The sequence below is a fragment of the Pseudorasbora parva genome, chromosome 2 (genome assembly GCF_024679245.1).
Source record: "Pseudorasbora parva isolate DD20220531a chromosome 2, ASM2467924v1, whole genome shotgun sequence".
In the NCBI taxonomy this organism is placed as follows: domain Eukaryota; kingdom Metazoa; phylum Chordata; class Actinopteri; order Cypriniformes; family Gobionidae; genus Pseudorasbora; species Pseudorasbora parva.
Window position 1 is genome coordinate 8710446 of NC_090173.1, and position 22482 is coordinate 8732927.

A 22482-nucleotide genomic window follows, 5' to 3' on the forward strand; every position below is an offset into this window, starting at 1 on the left:
TTGCGGGCGACGTATCCGCGGCACCAGGCCTGGAAGTTGATGATGACGTCGGTGATCTTCATGTCCCGCTCCTCCTCGAGGTGAGCCAGGACTCCAGCCCGGAAGAACACCTTACTCTGGCCGATCCGGAACAGGTTAGGGTCCAGCTCCAGCGCTTTGATCTGACCAAGAGATTATGATACAGGCAGTCAGACATTTTCTTTGACCTAAAATATTTACTTGAAGCCGCCCTGAGAGTTGCAGATGCAAAATGACATGCAGGAAAAAAAAGTGTTTTATTTTGATTGTTTTTAATTTAGAAGAAAACAGAACACAAAGATTTCAAGATGTATAAACAAACCAAAATAAAACACAATATTTATAAATATTCAAAAGTAAAATCCTTTAAAAATGTAAACAAATAAATATAAAACATTTATAAATATTCTAAATTAAAACTTTTTAAAATATAAACATATCACATTAAAACATTAAAAATAATTAGTTTTATTATATATAATATTTATAAATCTTTTCTAAACAAAGCAAAATAAAACATTAGAAAAGATTAATAATTTAAATTCAAAATATATATATATTTTTTTTAAATATAAACAAATCAAAATAAAACAGAAAAGATTTATAAATATTCAAAAGTAAAATTATTTAAGAAAATTAACAAATAAATAAAACCTGTAGAAAAGATTTATAAATATTCTAAATTAAAAAAATTTTACATATAAACAAATCGAATCAAAACATTTAAAATAATTTGTTTTACTATATTTAATATTTATAAATCTTTTCTAAACAAATCCAAATAAACATTAGAAAAGATTAATAAATAATCTAAAATATAAAAAAATAAAATATTTATAGTACAATTATTTTAAAAATGTAAACAAATAAATATAAAACCCATAAAAAACATTTATAAATATTCTAAATTGAAACTTTTTTAAATATAAACAAATCAAGTAAAAAAATAATAATAATTATAATAATTTTTAATATATAATATTTATAAATCTTTTCCAAAATAAAATAAAAATTTATAAATGCTCAGAAGTACAATTATTAAAACAAATTTAAACAAATAAATATAAAACCCATATAACATATTTATAACTATTCTAAATTAAAATAATTATTTAATATAAAGAAATTTAAATAAAACACTAGAAAATGTTTATAATTATCCTATATTAAAATAAATAATTTTAGTGATTAATTTTGATGGTTAACATTTAAAAACTATTCATTCATTTCAATTTTTATGATTTGATTGCCTTTTCACTAACGCACATGCAGTTCCCTAATCAACCACCAGGGGTTTGCAAACCCCGGTCTCAGAAACCCTGTGCTAGTGTTGCCTTTAAACCAGTTTATTTCAACAATAACATTGGCCTCACCATCAGCACACAGGCCTGTTTTCCATCCATGAAGCCCTTGGGAATGGCGTTGGGCGTGAGGATTTCATACCTGAGCAAAAACACAAACCCCCGTTAACAATCAGGTCTTGTTAAACTCGAGTTAAATCAGCAAGAACGAATTCAGCTAGACTCATTCACTTTGAGAAATGATTAAAGTGGTTCATTCTTGATGAACTAATTCAGCCTGGATGTATTTCACTCTGAGGTGCTCAGATTTGGTCCGATACCTCTGTCTGAACTCCTGGAAGACGATGCGGTTGGGGAACCCCTGTCTGCAGATACGGATGCCCTCCAGCACACCATTACACCGAAGCTGATCCAGAACCAGGTGAGGGTCCAGCTTACCAGCCTGAGACGGACAGGGACACAAAACACAAACGCTTGAATGACCAATTCAGGACAAATTAAGCCCAAAGTATTCTTCGGTTTCATAAGCATAATTTGTGCACACAGTCCAATTTTTCGAACTGTGCGAACCCAGCCTGTCCATTTTTGTGCAGTAATAAGTTCGCCTGGGCCATTGATTCACAGATAAACAAGAAACAAACGACATGAAATGTGCAGGGCACAGGATGTAGACGCCAACGGTCCATCAGACGTTGGTTTTGGTTCAAAATCGGGTTGACGCCTAAACCCGTCAAATTTTGGTTGGAATAAACACAAAAACAAAACTAAAATGCCAGTACACTTATCACCAGCTTCACACATTACTAACCAGACTGACTTTATTTCTGTCTGTAGAAGCTCTTATTGAGAATTAACAGAAGTTTAGATGTTAATGGTTTATTGAAAATGTTTGCTCGCCATTATGGAGATCATTGTTTCCACGATAATCCCAAAGTGAGATTCCTTGACTATGCTAATCATACAAAGTATCGTCCTGTAAATAATCATCTTTCGTTTGAGTGCTTTTCGTACCTTTTTCTCGTGGTTGGGAATGATGCAGCGGACAAAGTTGGGGTTGGTGTTTCTGAGCGTGGCCATGAGTTTGGACAGCTGCTCCTTATAGAGCTGCCCGACGGTCCGAAACATTCCCTTACGGGTCTTAAACGCGCCCGGCAGCTCCGACATCCCGGCCACTTTATCCAGACCCACGATACGGTCCACTGAGACACACACACACACACAGACAGAGAGACAGGGTCACTGCGCTGCAGAAAAGCCTCATCTCCGGCATGCAGTCTGGTCATGATGATGTGAAAACTTCCCACGGTTCAGTGGGGTCACACACACTTCAGCACTGGTGACAAAACCACAGACACACACGATGCTGGTGAAGAGTGGAGGGGAAACACACACGGGAAAATGGATCCAACTCAATGCAGTGCAGGTGACACGCACGTACGTGTGTGTGTGTGCGTGTGTGTGTGTGTGTGTGTGTTCAAGGGTCCAAAATGAACGCTCACCTCGTTCATGAAAACACCAGCTGAACTGAATGACACAAACTTCAGAACAATTACGAACGATTCGTTCTCCTTGTGTTTCATGAATGAGGCTCAACGAGCACGAAATAAAGTGATGATTTGCTTCTTATTTTAAAACTAGCGGAAAATTTGCATTGTCAGGTTTGGCTAAAGTGATTTTGGACCCTGTGTGTGTGTGTGTGGGCTTGTTTTTGTGACATATCAGGACACAAATGTGTATAATGCCATGGGTCTGACACAGGTATTACAGGAGAGGGTGAAATATGAGGACATTACCCATGGCCCCACTTTACAAAAGGCTTATAAATCACACAGGAGGAGTTTTTATGAGAAAGTAAAAATGCAGAATGTTTCCTGTGATGGTTAGGTTTAGGGGCTGTGTGTGTGTGTGTGTGTGTGTGTGTGTGATGGTCAGGTTTAGGGGCTGGGGCAGTGTAAGGGGATAGGAAATACGGTTTGTACAGTATAAAAAACATTACGCCTATGGAATGTCCCCATATGTCACAAAAACAAACTTGTGTGTGTGTGTGTGTGTGTGTGTGTGTGTGTGTGTAACTGCATACTGTGGTCATGTTTCACGAGTGAGAACAGAACCAAACCCATGCAGTTTATACCCATTTCTGCAGTACCACAGACCAACAGCGGGGGCGCCAAAGCACACTATTACACAGAGAGGAGAGACAGCAGAGATATCAGAGAAATATACTGTATATATATCAACACCTCGGAGAAACACAGTCACACAGGACAGCCGATGGATGGATGGATGGAGGAGGAAAAGAAAAAAGTCATGGGGGAGAAAAATCAGAGACGTCACCTGGTTCTAAATGAAGGAATGGAAAACGCTGATAGAAATAAGCTCTCTGACAGTTCTGGACCTCTGAGAGAGACGGACAGACGGGAGACGGTGTGTACAGAGGTCCAGGAGGACAAGAAAAAAAGGGACGGACGGATGGATGGAAACAGAGGACCAAACACCAGACGAAACGAGTAGAAGAGAACAAATCCAGTGAGTTTCCACCGGCAGAGTGTCAATAAATCAGTCATGGTTCACCTTCATCTGCTTTAAAGGGTTAGTTCACCCACAAATGTAAACTCTGTCATTAATTCATCTTCCTCCTGTGGTCAGACCTCCGTTCATCTTCACACACAGATGAAGATATTAGTGTTGAAATCCGATGGCTCAGAAAGGCCTTCATTGACACCAATGTCATTTCCTCTCTCAAGACCCATAAAGGCACTAAAGACGTCGATACAAAGCCCATCTCACTACAGCGGCTCTACAATCATTATGAAGACACCAGAAGAGTTTTAGTGCGCAAAAAAACTAAATAATGACTTGTATAGTGATGGGCCGATTTCAAAACAAAGATTCGAATGAATCACTGATTCGTTATGAATCAGTGAATCGATTCATGATTCGGATCGGGTGTCAAACTGCTAAAATCACGGATGCGTCCGAAAACCTAGGCTGCTGACTTGTTGCCTTATCAGACAATGGCCTGTAAGGCAGCGTTTTATGCATGAAGGCAACTCACGAAACTGATTTCGGACAAGACTTCTAAGGCAGTGTAACAGTTTAATGGTAAATGGACTGCATTTATATAGCGCTTTTAACAGACCCATGGCCATCCAAAGCGCTTTACATCTTGCCTCACATTCACCCATTCACACACCGACGGCGATGTAAGGCGCCATCCAGCTCGTCGGGAGCAGCTGGAATTCGGTGTCTTACTCATGGACACTTCGACACTTGGTCAGGTGGAACCGGGGATTGAACCACCAACCTTCCGGTTTGTAGACAACCTACATGAACCACTGAGCCACTGCCACAGGTTAATGATCGACAGCAAAAGAGAGCAAGCTTTGGTGAGAATTTGCCATTTCTCGCTAGACAAACTGAGCAGCAAACGCAACTTTCGGATGCCATCTTATTTCCCCAGCTCTACGGTCACTGAATGAAAAGCACAGGATTGTGGGATATCAAAGGCAGTGAAGGACACATGTATGATGACTTCAAAACCCGATCAGATGAAGGTCTCTCAGGACTAAACACATATTGAATCACTACATTCGCCATTTCTCGCTAGAAATGACATGAGAAGTGTAAAATATTGGTAAAAAACATTCATTTACACACAAACTGAGCAGCAAACGCAACTTTCGGATGCCATCTTATTCCACAGCTCTACTGTCTCTGATATCCCACAATCCTGTGTTTTTCATTCAAAGGCAGTGAAGGACAGATGTATAACTTCAAAACCCAATCAGATGAAGGTCTCAGGAGACCGGAAGTGAAGCTAACATTAGATTCGGACGTGGCTTGATGCCTTCAAATGTGACCTCCAAAGGCAGCATTTTCCAGGTTTCGGACGCAGCCCATGTGACTTTGGCGATCCGAATCATGAATCGATTCACTGTTTCATTACGGTTTGAATCTTTGTTTTAAAATCGGCCCATTACTATATAAGTCGTTATTTAGCTGTTTTTTTGCACATAATGATTGTAGAGCCGCTGTAGTGAGATGGGCTTTGTATCGACGTCTTTAGTGCCTTTATGGGTCTTGAGAGAGGAAATGACATTGGTGTCAATGAAGGCCTTTCTGAGCCATCGGATTTCAACACTAATATCTTCATCTGTGTGTAAAGATGAACGGAGGTCTGACGGGTGTCCAACCACAGGAGGAGTTAATCACAGAGTTTACATTTTCGGGTGATCTAACCCTTTAATATTCATTTAACCGCCGCTATCGACTCACCGTCCTTCCACAGCTCGGACACGAACTTGTCTGTGGACTGATTGAGCAGAGTGGCCACGTTATCGTTCAGCGGGTCCATGTTCTTCATCAGCCACTCGTCCGCTTTATAATCCACCTGAGGAACACAATCACACACGGTTAATGTTCCCAGTCATGCTTCAGATCGCCCGTGGGCTCAGCAGAGGAGCGCGTCAGCACCTTTCCAGCGTAGTGGATGATGCAGAAATCGGCCTCGTCCTTCAGTTTCTTGGGTTTGTGGAATTTGGGATGCGTGCCTTGCTCCTGCAGGACCTTCTCCACGAAGCTCTTGTCCGTGGCTTTGGGGAACCAGCACTCCTCGTCCAGGAGAGCCAAGATTCCCGGTGGACTCGCCTGGAAACACACACACACACAGATCAACAGAGGACATGGTGGAAATCTAACTGGATTTAGGACCGTCACGTTCTCGATTCCTAAACATCACGATCTGTCTACACGTTAAAACTAGGGGTGTAAGGATACACTCGTGTCACGATCCGATATGAACCGCGATACTGAACTCACAATACGATATGTATCCTGATATTTTAAGATTTTTTATTTATTTTACTAAATATTATCATTATTATTAGTGCATTATCATCATCAGGACCCACAAATAATCCCCCATTGCATTATTATAAATTATATTCAACATTATATATAGTCGTTTAATGTAATCGTGCAACTGAAACTCTTGGTAATCGTTTTTCCTCGTGCATTACTCGCGCTTCCAGTATAGGCATTATCTGTCCCGCCTCTCTTACGATTAATCCACTTACATATAAGAATAAACAGTCTAAAATGCATCGAACAATCATACTACTAAAACTAAATGTGATCTGGTGATTTAAATGAGGTTTGTGCTTTGACTTTTAGGAGTACATTACGCGTTCACGGACAGGCGCCATCTTGGAAACCGACGAGTCGAGCCACGAACGCTGTGCTAAGTGAGCTGATCGATAGGAATTAAGTTTGTGAAATCTAATTACATGGAAATGCATGAATTATACCCGTTTATTAAAATATATGTTTGACTAACTACAAGGGAAGAAGGCGTCCCATATGAGACTCCAGGTCACAGTTCATCACTTAGCATCTCGTCGAGACTGTTTTCCAAGATGGCTGCCGTCTGTAAACGCGTACTGCACTGTCTTTATAAAGTATCTTCTTATTAAACTGTTTGTACTCTTACAAAGTTCTCAATGCTTCGGTTTGCATGTAGGGACCCTCATTATGCTGCCGTGTTAGTGTGTGGCTATTTTAAGCCTTGTTAGTGGTATTAACTAGCGATTTAATTTCACTTACTCTGTGCCCCATAGACAGGCGCTATAAGCTGATCTGTTTTTAGAGATAAAACTCTTAACATTCGATATTCATGAAGTTAGCCTTTAAACGTGAAAACGACTCCATTGAAAGTCACATGATCGTTCTAGGAGTCACTTGATTGGCGGATTCGATTCCAAATCTTAAACATGGAAACAGCTCAACTGAAGGTCACGTGATCGTTCGAAAACGACTCCATTGTAAGTCACGTGATCGTTCTAGGAGTCGCGTGATTGGCGGATTCGATGCCCAATCTTAAACGTGAAAACGACTCCATTGTAAGTCACATAATCGTTCTAGGAGTCGCGTGATTGGCGGATTCGATTCCCAATCTTAAACGTGAAAACGACTCCATTGTAAGTCACATGATCGTTCTAGGAGTCGCGTGATTGGCGGATTCGATGCCCAATCTTAAACATGAAAACGACTCCATTGTAAGTCAGGTGATGGCTCTAGCAGTCGTGTGATTGGCGGATTCGATCCCCAATCTTAAACATGGAAACGTCTGCATTGTAAGTCACATGATCGTTCTAGGAGTCGCGTGATTGGCGGATTCGATTCCCAATCTTAAACGTGAAAACGACGCAATTTAAAGTCACATGATCATTCTAGGAGTCGCGTGATTGGCGGATTCGATCCCCAATCTTAAACGTGAAAACGACTCCATTGTAAGTCACATAATCGTTCTAGGAGTCGCGTGATTGGCGGATTCGATTCCCAATCTTAAACGTGAAAACGACTCCATTGTAAGTCACATGATCGTTCTAGGAGTCGCGTGATTGGCGGATTCGATGCCCAATCTTAAACGTGAAAACGACTCCATTGTAAGTCACATAATCGTTCTAGGAGTCGCGTGATTGGCGGATTCGATTCCCAATCTTAAACGTGAAAACGACTCCATTGTAAGTCACATAATCGTTCTAGGAGTCGCGTGATTGGCGGATTCGATTCCCAATCTTAAACGTGAAAACGACTCCATTGTAAGTCACATAATCGTTCTAGGAGTCGCGTGATTGGCGGATTCGATTCCCAATCTTAAACGTGAAAACGACTCCATTGTAAGTCACATGATCGTTCTAGGAGTCGCGTGATTGGCGGATTCGATGCCCAATCTTAAACATGAAAACGACTCCATTGTAAGTCAGGTGATGGCTCTAGCAGTCGTGTGATTGGCGGATTCGATCCCCAATCTTAAACATGGAAACGTCTGCATTGTAAGTCACATGATCGTTCTAGGAGTCGCGTGATTGGCGGATTCGATTCCCAATCTTAAACGTGAAAACGACGCAATTTAAAGTCACATGATCATTCTAGGAGTCGCGTGATTGGCGGATTCGATCCCCAATCTTAAACGTGAAAACGACTCCATTGTAAGTCACGTGATCGTTCTAGCAGCCGTTTGATTGGCGGATTCAATCCCCAATCTTAAACGTGAAAACGACTCCATTGTAAGTCACGTGATCGTTCTAGGAGTCGCGTGATTGGCGGATTCAATCCCCAATCTTAAACATGAAAACGACTCCATTGTAAGTCACATGATCGTTCTTGGAGTCGCGTGATTGGCGGATTCAATCCCCCATCTTAAACGTGAAAACGACTCCATTGTAAGTCACATGATCGTTCTAGGAGTCGCGTGATTGGCGGATTCGATGCCCAATCTTAAACATGAAAACGACTCCATTGTAAGTCAGGTGATGGCTCTAGCAGTCGTGTGATTGGCGGATTCGATCCCCAATCTTAAACATGGAAACGTCTGCATTGTAAGTCACATGATCGTTCTAGGAGTCGCGTGATTGGCGGATTCGATTCCCAATCTTAAACGTGAAAACGACGCAATTTAAAGTCACATGATCATTCTAGGAGTCGCGTGATTGGCGGATTCGATCCCCAATCTTAAACGTGAAAACGACTCCATTGTAAGTCACGTGATCGTTCTAGCAGCCGTTTGATTGGCGGATTCAATCCCCAATCTTAAACGTGAAAACGACTCCATTGTAAGTCACGTGATCGTTCTAGGAGTCGCGTGATTGGCGGATTCAATCCCCAGTCTTAAACGTGAAAACGACTCCATTGTAAGTCACATGATCGTTCTAAGAGTCGCGTGATTGGCGGATTCGATTCCCAATCTTAAACGTGAAAACGACTCCATTGTAAGTCACATGATCGTTCTAGGAGTCGCATGATTGGCGGATTCGATTCCCAATCTTAAACGTGAAAACGACGCAATTTAAAGTCACATAATCGTTCTAGGAGTCGCGTGATTGGCGGATTCGATTCCCAATCTTAAACGTGAAAACGACTCCATTGTAAGTCAGGTGATCGTTCTAGGAGTCGCGTGATTGGCGGATTCGATGCCCAATCTTAAACGTAAAAATGACTCCATTGTAAGTCACATGATCGTTCTAGGAGTCGCGTGATTGGCGGATTCGATTCCCAATCTTAAACGTAAAAATGACTCCATTGTAAGTCACATGATCGTTCTAGGAGTCGCGTGATTGGCGGATTCGATTCCCAATCTTAAACTTGAAAACGACTCCATTGTAAGTCAGGTGATGGCTCTAGCAGTCGTGTGATTGGCGGATTCGATCCCGAATCTTAAACATGGAAACGACTCCATTGTAAGTCAGGTGATGGCTCTAACAGCCGCGTGATTGGCGGAGGGACACTCACGGGTTTCTCGATGAGCTCGATGCAGGGCTGCAGGTCGAGGCCGAAGTCGATGAAGCTCCACTCGATGCCCTCGCGCTGGTACTCCTCCTGCTCCAGGATGAACATGGTGTGGTTGAAGAGCTGCTGCAGCTTCTCGTTGGTGTAGTTAATGCACAACTGCTCGAATGAGTTCAGCTGCGGAGGGGAACACAGACACGGTTAACGACCGCTAGGAACTGTGGGTAATCTCACTGTAGACAAGAGAAATCGCTCTGTTGCATTCCTCATTTGTGAGCCGCTTTGGATAAAATCATCTGCTAAATGAATTGCATGTACCTTTGAGAAGGAGTACTATTATTTAGATTGTAAGATGTCATCTTTAAAATAAAATATAACATTAAAGGGTTAGTTCACCCAAAAATGAAATGTCATTAACTCCCCCGCCTAATGTCGTTCCTCACCCGTAAGGAACGACATTAGGGTGAGGAGTTAATGACATACACTTCATTTTTGGTGAACTATCTGTCCGTACCTCGAAGATCTCGAAGCCGGCGATGTCCAGGATGCCGATGAAGGACGCGCCCTGGCGTTTGGTCTTGTCCAGGGCTTTGTTGATGCGCATGACCAGCCAGCGAAACATCCTCTCGTACGTGGCTTTGGCCAAAGCCTCCACCGCGAACTCCGCCTGCTCCTGCGTCTGGGCCTTCTGCACGTAGTCTCGGCCCACTTTGATCCGGGGCGAGAGGATGGCCCGCGTGAAATCGGTCACGTTCATGCCCATCAGATGGCACACCTTCTGAGCGGCTGGAGACGCGAGAGCCGATTACAGACACACTCGCATTACACTGCTTTACCTGTGCTAACCTGCTTGGCCTTTTGTGAAATAAAATAAACTCTAACTTCACTAAAATTACCAAACAAAACTTAATACTTAAAATAACAGAAATGTTGTAAATAAATGCAAGTTAAGTTTTTTTAAAACATTAGAAATATTTAGAAAACAAAACTACAAAAACACACAAGATTCCTAAAACTAACTAAAATAAAATGAAAATGAAAATGTTTAAATATTATTAAAAAAAAACATTTAAAATATAAATACTGTTGTACAACATTAAAATGTAAAAATTAAAATTAAAAAAGATAAAATGAAGAATAAATGCTATGATAAAATATGAAAATAACCATTTACTCAAATATTAATAGACCAAAAAGGTTCTAAAATCGAATATAAAATGTAAAATACAGAAAAATATATAAAAAAAATAGTTTAAAATATGAATTAATAATATAATTACTTAAAAAATAAACATTAAATTAAAAATATGAATAAACCTAAAAAATTAAATACTAAAAATAAAAACAAAATCAAAATATGAAATGCTATAATAAAATATGAAAATAACCATTAACTCAAAATATTAATAGACCAAAAAAGTACTAAAATACAATTAAAAATATCAATAAATACTATAAGAAAAAAATAAAAACAAATTCAAAATATGAATAAATACTATAATATAAAAATAAACTTATTCAAACTATTAATAAAGACAACAAAAAATACTAAAAATAAAATATTAAAGACTAAAAGACAATATTAAAAATTATAAAAATAGAAACTAACTCAAAATAGTATTAACTACTATAATAGCTTAACACTTCTAGGCCTTAACACTACTAGATCCACCGTGGCCTGCTATCGGCTGACGGTCCAGCTAATGAACCCCCTGGCGGCCATTTTGCGGCGGATAAACCGCGGTGTGCTCACCTGTGTCGTCAGGCATGGAGGCCTGGTCCGAGTGACGCTCCTTCTTGAAGGACATGTTCCCCAGCTGCAGCACAGACGACATGACCTTCAGCAGACCTGCAGGGGGCGGCACACACACCGTTACACACACACACTAGGGGTTGAACGACTTCTGAATTTCTTAAGTCGACATTTATGTGATGAAAGTCGACTAGTCGCTGCTGCCGTCATTAATGAACAAATAAGCCTGAGCTGAGACGCGAACGCGGGTCTTCTTGTGCACAGCTACAGCTATATGACACAGCGCTGCTCATAAGGTTATTACTCCTACATAACAGCTTCTGTATCAGTTATTTTGTCTTACTGTCGTTATATTTCTCACAAATTTCTGCTCGTTCTGAATAAGATACAGATAAAGTAGCACAATAAAGATGACATTACACAGCATTAAGGTCAAGTGGTCGATTAGTCGGTGCAACCCCTACACACACACCCACACACACTCACCGATCTGCTCTTCCTCAGCGATGCTCATGATCCGCATGGCCTCCATGGTCTCCAGGTACATGTCTCGGTCCTGCTGTCCCGGGATGGTCACGTTCCCATTGGACAGGAAGCGGTACTTGTTGTACCCCTCCAGACAGAGCTCGGCTGATGGGCAAAGAGACCGAATGAGTGTTTGACTGGAAAAGCCCAAGATTAGAGTCGTTCATAAGCATAAGCGAGAGACACTCACAGCGCAGTTTGTCCCCCGCGCCGGTCAGCATGTAGTAAAACATGTGGAAGGCTCGCTCCTCTTTGGCCTGACGGATCGCACGGGACTTTTCCAGCAGGTCTGACGCTCGGAGTCAAGGACGGACACACGGATGCAGGCTTTTACCAGGCTACAATGCCAACAGCCAATCAGAAAGAGCCTCAGCTCTCGCCTCATGCTTTACATACAGTCACAGAAACGCTCATTAGCCTGATGGTGTTTAGCATTAAAGGGCTGATGAATTGAGGAATCAACTTTCCCTTGAGCCTTTGATATATAAAAGGTGATGGTAATATAAGATTATCCTGTAAGTTTCAGAGCTGAAAACTTCCTTGTTGGTCAAAGAAAAGCTTTTATAGACACCAGGCCCAGAAAACGAGGCTCTCAAATCAATGACGTATTAGAAGAGCGAAACGCCGCCTCTACAGATAAATGTGTACGCCTACGTAGGTAGCCCCGCCCACCTGCCTCTGTAACTCCGCCCACCAACTCTATAGTTAAATGTGTACGCCTGCATATGTAGCCCCGGCCACCTGCTTCTGTAGCCCCGCCCTTCGACTCGTGCAGCTAAACGAACAAAAAACATGCCGCAGATAGCAAGATAATCTTTTGTAGACAAGACCCAGGTCGACACTGGATTTGCAGACATATTGAGATTAAAACACAATACTGTGCCTTCTATAATGGATACGACAGGAATGTGCAACACACTTACGTGAGTAAAACATGTCTTTATATGTGATAGTTTTGCAATGTTAGAGATTTTATTGATTATGTACATGTGTCTAACAGAACATACCTTTAGTACGCTGTCACAGGCTGGAGAATCCTTTACATGTCCGATCGCATCCCGAATCGCAATAAACCAACGAATAATGATCTGGGCCAGGGGGCACGTCTCAGGGCTGTGTGTTTTCCAGACGGGCTACCAAAATGTAAGCCTCTCGGCAGGCCGGTGAATCTCAAATAGTGAAATAATATTCCTTATTGATCTGCGCTGTTAATATTCACTCTCTTGACTTGATATCTGAAGAGCACTCCCGCGCATGAGTGTGTGTGCGGTTCGCGCTTATATCCTCCGATCGGGCGGGCCAAGTAATAAACAAATAAATCAAAAACGGGTGGATGAGAAATCATTGTGTTTGTTTGATAAGGACGCTTGCGAGCCCTGTGAGAGAATCATTCCGGCGCCGCTTTCAAAACTATGCCTCCCTGAACTGACAGCGGAGCTGAAGCTCATTAAATATGCAAATCTTATCCAATCCTAGCCGTGGGCGTTTACTTCCAAGTCTCCAGTGACACGACCATCAAAACCCAGCGTTCAGGAGAGAGCCTCAAAACCAGTGTAGAAAATAACCTATTACTGATTAGTTATGTTTCTGAATGTAAAAACCATGCGAACGTCATTAGTTGACCTCAAACAGTCTAAAAAAATTAAAAAGCCAGTTCATGACACCTTTAAAAACAAGTCATGCTAATGTTATAAACCTCCTAAATATACTTTCACAATGAGTTAGCCCTTTTTAAATCATCACGAGCTAACGAGCTCATAAAGATACAGGTTTCAATATTGGCTCCGACGATGTAGCCGTTAACGTCAAAGTTGATTCTGATGAATTTTCCCTGAAACAGAAAAGACAGAAGATGAACACACACACTTAGAGTCGAACTGTGTGGAGTTAATAAATCAACCATAAACGTGTCAATAAAGAAATGCGTTTAAATGCTCAAACTAGCGCATTTAATAGGCACATGGTTTGAAAATGCATTCGTTTAGTTCCCGTTTTAAAACAGGAACTAAACGAGTTAAGTTTGATTATTGGCTGAAAAATTATTTTGAAAAGCTTGAAACTAAGATTTTAGTGAAAAAAAAAAAAGTTATTAACATCTAACACACTGCTTACATGTTTTAATAAAGTTGCTAACATGTTGTAGCATAATTTAACATGTTGCTAGCATTTTAATGCACGTTGTTAACATGTTTCTAGTATGATTTAAAAATGTTATAACATGATTTAGCACAATGTTAGCATTTTTATGAATGAGTGTATTAATGCATCCATGTAAACTTGTGTCTGAATTGTTGAACCAACAGCCGTTGTGTGTGTGAGCGTGAGATCTTACGAAGCGAGAGGAGTTGTCGTTCTTGACGGTCTTGGCGTTGCCGAAGGCTTCGAGGATGGGATTGGCCTGCAGCAGCTGCTTCTCCAGCTCGCCCTGCGCTCAAACACACACACACACACCATCACACATCTGATCTGAGCTCGGGTCACTTCAAACCAACCAATCACTGTGAGGAACAGCTGGCGAAGCAAAGCTGCCCAACCAAACAAACATCACAAGCTAAGCTGACACACACACACACACACACACACACACACACACACACACACACACACACACACACAGAGACGAGGTGAAGCGTGATCCCCAAACCCAAACACCAGCAAAGTGAGCGGCCCGTCACCTCTGAACACAAAGCACTCGCCATACACACACACACACTTTAAACTCTTACCTGGATTACTATCGAATTACTAAAACCATAACACAAAATATTGAAATAAATAATGAAATAAAAAAATATAAAACATTCAGTTTGTTGTGGAATGGCCAAAACTAAAACTGATATCTAAATAAAAACTAAATATACATTTTGATTAAAAAATAAATGACAAAATACAACTGAAAAATAAACGGAAAACCATTTCAAATAATAATGAATTTAAAAACGAAAACTAATAAACACTACAATGGTGTGGAGAAAAAAATGACAAACTTAAATTAAAATAAAAACTGAATTATAAAAAATTAACTTTTTCAAAAATATTACAAAAAACTATAATAGTATATTTTTCTGTAACAAAAACACAACAAAACTAACAAGTTGGACTAAAACTAACTCAAATAAAAACTGAAAAATCAAAACTAACCAATTCAAAATATGAATTTAAAAAAACCATAAAAATGTTTTTTGTTGCTTTGACAAAACACAACAAAATTACTAAAACTTCAACCAGAATGAAACAGAAACCTGAAAAAATTTAATTAAATAAAAACAAATTCAGAATATTAACAATAATCGCAGCACATTTGGTGGCAACAACACAATAAAACTCAAAACTTCAACTGAAATGAGGATTGAAATGTATTCACGTTCTGGCAAAGGAATGTGAAGTTCTTAGAGTCGTCAATTAAAAACATCTAAATAACCTTACGTTAATTATACGCATGTAAACTGTCCATTTGAGCTACTTATGGGTGGATGAACATCCAGTGGGCGGAGCCAAATTCATTCGCTCTGTAACCACCTCATTTACATGGACTAAACTCCACCCACATCAGACAAAATCCTCCTCCTAGGGGGCGGGGCCTAATCAATTTGCTCTGTAACCATCTTATTTACATAGAATAAACTCCACCCACATCAGAAGACCCTCCTCTAAGGGGGCGGGGCCTAATCAATTTACTCTGTAACCACCTCATTTACATGGACTAAACTCCACCCACATCAGAAGACCCTCCTCGAAGGGGGCGGGGCCTAATCCATTCGCTCTGATGTAGCCGATCGGCGAGAGTTGCCGCTTGCAGTCGGGGCGGGATTTAAAAACACTTTGGGTTTCCTGTAGTGACGCTGGTGCAGTGTTTACCACAGATGAAGTGGATCAGATGCGATATCTGTCGAATGTTCACAGATGTTTCAGATGTTTCCATGAAGCAGCGCTGTTCTGATCATGTAAGCATGAGTGAGATCTCTGTGTAAAGCGCTTCTCATGCCCTCGTAAAGCGAGTCTCGTTAAAACACACCAGGACATTCCAGCAGCGTGAGGTTTGCGTTTCTCTCACAAGCGCACACACACACACACACGTTTGTCCTTTTATTTCACAAAAACATTCCATAGGCGTAATGGTTTTTATACTATACAAACCGTATTTTCTATCCCCTTACACTTACACACACACTGCCCCTAAACCTACCCATCACACACACACACACACACACACACACACACTGCCCCTAAACCTAGTGATTTATAAGCCTTTTGTAAAGTGGGGACATGGGTAATGTCCTCATATTTCACCCTCTCCTGTAATACCTGTGTCAGACCCATGGCATTATACACATTTGTGTCCTGATATGTCACAAAAACATGCCCACACACACACACACACAGCAGTTTCAAACCCAGATCCCATGAGCGCACAGACAGACGGATGCAGCGTGGGGTTCAGACGGATGACACTGAGAGCCCAATCAGATCACACAGCAGAGACACCTCCACACTGAACACACTCTTATGATCCACACACACACACACACACACACACACACACACACACACACACACACACACACACACACACACACACACACACACACACACACACACACACACACACACACACACACACACACACACACACACACACACACACACACACACACACACAGCCAATCATTAGTTCTCCAAATGATCTGCTTTTCTGTGTGATCGGCTGGTTCTCAGGGTCGTGCGTCTGAACGGCTGTGTGTCGGGCTGCATTTGTTCACCCAGCAGCGAATGAGGGATGAAGGATGGGTAAAATAATAAAATAAATGACAGATTTGAGACGGAGGGAGACAGATGGAGAGATGATGAGACTCACATGTGACAGGATGGAGCTGCTCTGTTGGTACAAAGAGAAAAACACTCAAACCATCAACTTACACACACACACACACTATCCAGATCCACACCATCATGAGGAGGACTGACACAAAAAAAACATCAGGATCCTCGGAAAAATACACTCATGTTGTTTCCAAAAACACTCATTCCTTTCAATCGAGCGTGTTAGCAAACCTGCGCTAGTCGAGAACTAAACCTATCAAAAACTAAGATCTGCAACCGCTACACAATCGAAAGAGTAATGTATATTACAATAGGCTAAAATAACTGCTGTAAGTAAATACATCATTTATATATCTTTTCGTTTATTTTTATATTAAATACATGGCAATATTCAAATAATATTTATTAATATAATAAAAAAAAAAACATCCAATAAATGACATTATATTTGCATATGTTTGTCTCGGGTGATGAATGAATCATCACTTAATTTGATATATATTTAATGTCAATCACAATATGCTAAGAATAAATAAATATAAATGCAAAAATAATTAAATGCAATTTAAAAAATGAATACATTTAATTATAAGATAAATACAATCTAAAAACATATTTAATATATGTATATATATATATAATATTTTTTAGATTATATTTATGTATTTATTGTATAATTAAATGTATTCGTTTTTTACATTATATATTACAAATCGTAAAAACAACTACAATGTTAAAATGCGTTGAGCTACAAATAAATAAATATAAATTTTGTTAAAGTTGTACATCGGACTCGAAATATGGCCCAAAATAAAAGTATATATAAAACATGAATATTTAGTTAATTTTATTTAGTATTATTGTAATAGTGTAATTTCCTGAGGGTTACGCGCCTCCTTTCACTCACAATTTGTTGAAAAAAAAATAATAATTTTTTGTAAGCTCTCTGACATCATCATGAGGAGGAGGAGGAAGTGACATCAGCACTGATAATGCCCTGGACTGGGCCGTTTCTGATCTGATCCGAGATAGCAGATGAAAGAGCAGGGTGGAGAACACACACACACACACTCCAGAACTAACCTGGTCTTTCTTGGTCTTGTGAGACGAGGCCACGTGAGCCAGATACTGAATGACCTTCTTGGTGTTTTCTGTCTTTCCGGCTCCTGATTCGCCCCTACACAGACACACACACACACACACACACACACACACACACACACGAGTGAGAAATCAAGCGTTCATGGACAAATCCTAATCATAAAACTCATGCAAGATCATGTGACTCACGTGCAGAGAATCGATTGGTCCTCACGGTCTGATGGAGAGAGAGAGAGAGAGAGAGAGAGAGAGAGAGAGAGAGAGAGAGAGAGAGAGAGAGAGAGAGAGAGAGAGAGAGAGATCACATTAGACCAGTAATTCTTAAATCAACCACTAGTGGTCCGTGAAAAGATGACCTAGTGTTTATAAAGCCCACTCTTATAAAGCAGCACCACCCGTCTCATTGATATTCACGTTACGTTTTAGATGGAAATCTCAAAATCCAAAATAAACAGATCTATTAGTTTTGTAATGTACTAGTTTTTGTTTCATGTGTAAAATCCCAGTAATTTCAGTGATATTGGACATTAAACAGGATGCATAATATATATAGAGAGAGATTATTTGACAGAAAAGAGTCATTTAAAATGAATTTAATTCAAATTTAATTAATAGATAATAGATAGCGACTTCCTGTTTGTGGTCTGAGCACTTCCTGCTGCAGAAGCTCAGTTCACACACACACACACACACACACACACACACACACGTATCATTGTTCAGAGCATTACAGCCACAGATATACGGCAGAAAGTTACACACATTTCTGATTATATCTATGATTACAGCCACACTCCAGCGCTCATGATGCTCGTCACTGCGCTCAGAGTCAGACACGACTCTGGTCTTATTACGGCGATAGTGACCAATCGCTTCACAGCATCACCGGCGAATAAAATATCAGGAATGGAGAAGAAATATATATACATTTAAAATTAATTCATTTTAATATTTTTTAAAGCAGGGTAATAATTAAGTATTTGGATCATTTGGCAAGAAATATATATTTTATAAATCATATACAATTATTTTATTTTATTCTTGTTTGTTTGTTTGTTTGTTTGAAAAACAGGACGTATTTTGTATATTTTGAGAGATTATTTGACAGGAAAGAGTCATTTAAAATGAATTAATTTTAAATTTATATTATATTATATTATATTATTTATATTATATATATATATATATATATATATATATATATATATATATATATATATATATATATATATTTAATTTTTTAAAAAAAATTTATTCTCCATTCTTGATTTTTTTCTTATTCGCCGATGATGCTGTGAAGCGATTGGTCACTATCGCCCAGAGGTGGGACAAAGTCATTGTTATGCAAGTCACAAGTAAGTCTCAAGTCTTTGCCCTCGAGTCCCGAGTCAAGTCGAGTCAAAGATGAGTCAAGTCTCAAGTCGAGTCAGAAGTCAAAGCCAACAAGTCTCAAGTCGAGTCCAAGTCCTACCATTTTAGTTTCGAGTCACTTCAAGTCATCTTACCACAGAAATAAAATTATACAAATCATGTATGTCTGTAAGATTTGTATTTACTTAAACCTCTTTTTATACAATGACATTAAGCAAAAACAGTAAAAAAATAGAAAATGTAAATTTTCACAGAAAATGCTTGTATTTCAACAGCATATTGCACTAGAACAATGCACAGCAGCTTCAGTCCTGTATTGTGTTGACCTCATATTGCAAAACAGTTCAACTTTCAAATAGATATGGGTCCTTTTAGCCTAAACTTAGGGCCATTATGGGAATATTGTTTAGCTTATTTTTGGTTTAATTTGGTTTACTTTAATAATTTAATTTATTAAATTATTTTGTTTTGCTATACTTTTTATGCCAGCTTGCCATGGCCCCCCTAGCATCCCCTCGCGGCACCCAGGGGTCCCCGTCCCCACTTTGAAAACCACTGCTATAAAGCATATGACTTCAGTTTCTGGAGGGAAAGGGCTTTCTTATGACTTTTGAAGCAGTGAAAATATTCTTAATATTGCATACACTGAAACTGAAATATTATCGTATACCGTAGTGTATAATAGACAATGAATATTGACACAACAACACTGATATGAGTAAAGAGTAGTTTCAAATACAGCGTGAGGCTATAAGGGATTTTCTGACATCTGTTTCATTTTCTTCTCAGGTATGAAGAATACAGAGGGGTGGGGGGCCCAAAACAAGCCCAATATTATTATATATTATTTATTATCATCAGTATAATTTATGATCAATAATTTATCAATAAATGAGCCTGCAACATATTAAACTGAAATCTCGTGGAGTTTAAAATGCAAATAGAGATGGGATTTTACAAAATTCTTCAAGTTGCAATAAAGGCTGTAAACAGAAGAGGTTTGGAGATTGAAAAAGAGAAAAAGGGACGTGAGGGAATATGGTAACTCCAGTCGGAGTTATTGCACACATATTAGGAGCAGTGGTGAACATGCACACTATAGACCATAAAAAGGATAAGCCCTGCATCTCAATGTGCAATCTGCTCAAATAGTATTGAAAATTACTAATGTCACATAGCTCCTATTTAGGATTATTATGCACTTTTTTACAGTCTATGATTGGGAGTTAGTGCCCAGGAAAACACTGAGAGCGCTACAATAGAGACATGTTTATAATAATATACATTCGAACCATACCTACTGTTATTATTAGTAGCCTATACATTTTTTATTATTTATTTTTATTTTTATAATAGCCAAATAATAATAGTCATAATAAATAGCCTACATTATAAAAAAATATTTTTAAGATTAAATTAGGTGGCTCACCTCCCTGTTTCCTCTCCATCTCTGTACATCTCTGCTGGTTGCATTGTTTGTAAAAAAAAAAAAAAAAAAAAAAAAAAAAAATGTATTCGTCTATTTACGTCTACGAACTATCTTTACATTTATAACATCACATCACATGGCTGCACGTTGAACGCGTTTTTTCTTTAATGAAGGGAAGGAGGCGAGATGTATGAGGACGAATGACTACAGCACTTGTATCGTTGCACTATGGCTATTAGCTGTGAGAAGACAGTGTCAGGCAATGTATTTGGACAAAACAGCGACCATAAATGTAAAGAAACGAAGTTGCTTGTCATATTTTCCTAACAAGCAACCACATTTTTTTAAATAAGCCCAAAAAACCGCGACCCGCAATTCGAGATTTTTTACCGCGACTTGCCAAAAAGAGAAGCCCAAAGTCACGTGTTATACGCGGACTTGGTAGCTATGGATACTGTCGAATCAAACCAACTTGGGACTACGGTGATTGGATGTCGTGACTCGTGCTGGCAGCGCGCGTGCTCTCTGCATGCATACAGGTGCAGCTTTTTTTCTCTGAGAGCAGCGCGGCCGTGTGAAAGAAAAATGGCCAAAAAGTAGCAAGTCTTCTCGAGTCATAAGGCTCAAGTCCAAGTGAAGTCACGAGTCATTGATGTTAAAGTCCAAGTCGAGTTGCAAGTCTTTGTACATTTTGTCGAGTCGAGTCCAAAGTCATCAAATTCATGACTCGAGTCTGACTCGAGTCCAAGTCACATGACTCGAGTCCACACCTCTGCTATCGCCGTAATAAGACCAGAGTCGTGTCTGACTCTGAGCGCAGTGACGAGCATCATGAGCGCTGGAGTGTGGCTGTAATCATAGATATAATCAGAAATGTGTGTAACTTTCTGCCGTATATCTGTGGCTGTAATGCTCTGAACAATGACACGTGTGTGTGTGTGTGTGTGTGTGTGTGTGTGAACTGAGCTTCTGCAGCAGGAAGTGCTCAGACCACAAACAGGAAGTCGCTATCTGGCATCCTGTGACTGGAGAAGGAGACGCCTTTCCACAAAAGGCCCGAGCGACCCCGAGCAAGAGAACCACACACACACACACACTTAAAAAATCACACACAACGATTAATTATATCTTTCTGAGGATGAATGACCGCCGAGACTCCTGATAAAGTCCCTGTTTAGAGATTCAGTTTGATATATTGATTTATTGTAATATACTTACTTTTGAATCACCAACTAATAATAACAACAATAATAATAATAATACTATATTTAGAATTTAGCACAACTTTTTCCTTGCGCATTTATTGATACAGCTCTGGAGAAAATGAAGAGGCACTTAGAATTGATTTTTCATGTAAGTTTTGCATTGATTTTTCAATGTTAAGTAGTTTTTATATTTTTTCCAGAGCTGTATATGTATTTGCATAATGTGAACACTAAATGCGTTTAAATGTTATGTTACTATTTTCATATTTCAGGAATAAATATGCATAATTTGTGTAAATTACTGATGGACAAGCGTTCAGAGGTTTGGGGTCGGTGCGTTTTTTTCTCTATTGTTTACAGAAATTTATAGTTTTATTCAGCAAGGACGCATTAAATTGTTTAAAAGTGACAGTAAAGACGTTTAAAATGTTACTAAACGTGTCGATTTCGAATAAAAGCTGCTCTTTTGAACTTTATATTCACTAAATTATCCTGAGAAATACATTATATCATGGTTTGAGAAACGGGATGTATTTTAAATGGCAGGAAATAATACCTTTAATACATAATATATTTATAATTATATATTCATTTCAAAGAATATTATTTGAAAAACAGGATATATTTTAAGCAGTAAAATAATGTTTGTAATAAAATTATATTATTGATATA

General features: G+C 39.3%; 1 protein-coding gene across 4 annotated transcripts in view; it reads right to left on the reverse strand.

The window, feature by feature from the left end:
- Positions 1-22482, reverse strand: part of LOC137091422 (myosin-9-like) — a 75832-nt gene that overhangs the window by 23272 nt on the left and 30078 nt on the right. For 2 of the 4 annotated variants that reach the window (XM_067455828.1, XM_067455838.1), the window contains exons 4-19: positions 17995-18022; positions 17788-17881; positions 16739-16759; positions 14216-14308; positions 13651-13714; positions 12074-12172; positions 11845-11988; positions 11359-11454; positions 10120-10391; positions 9609-9782; positions 5793-5966; positions 5595-5709; positions 2331-2518; positions 1640-1761; positions 1392-1461; positions 1-161 (exon numbers count right to left, since the gene is read on the reverse strand). In XM_067455828.1, the coding sequence (XP_067311929.1) occupies positions 1-161; positions 1392-1461; positions 1640-1761; positions 2331-2518; positions 5595-5709; positions 5793-5966; positions 9609-9782; positions 10120-10391; positions 11359-11454; positions 11845-11988; positions 12074-12172; positions 13651-13714; positions 14216-14308; positions 16739-16759; positions 17788-17881; positions 17995-18022 (1915 nt within the window). Of the gene's footprint in view, positions 162-1391; positions 1462-1639; positions 1762-2330; positions 2519-2812; positions 2819-3653; positions 3717-5594; positions 5710-5792; positions 5967-9608; positions 9783-10119; positions 10392-11358; positions 11455-11844; positions 11989-12073; positions 12173-13650; positions 13715-14215; positions 14309-16738; positions 16760-17787; positions 17882-17994; positions 18023-22482 lie in introns of all 4 variants that reach the window. The other 2 variants (XM_067455856.1, XM_067455847.1) reach the window with 2 other exon arrangements.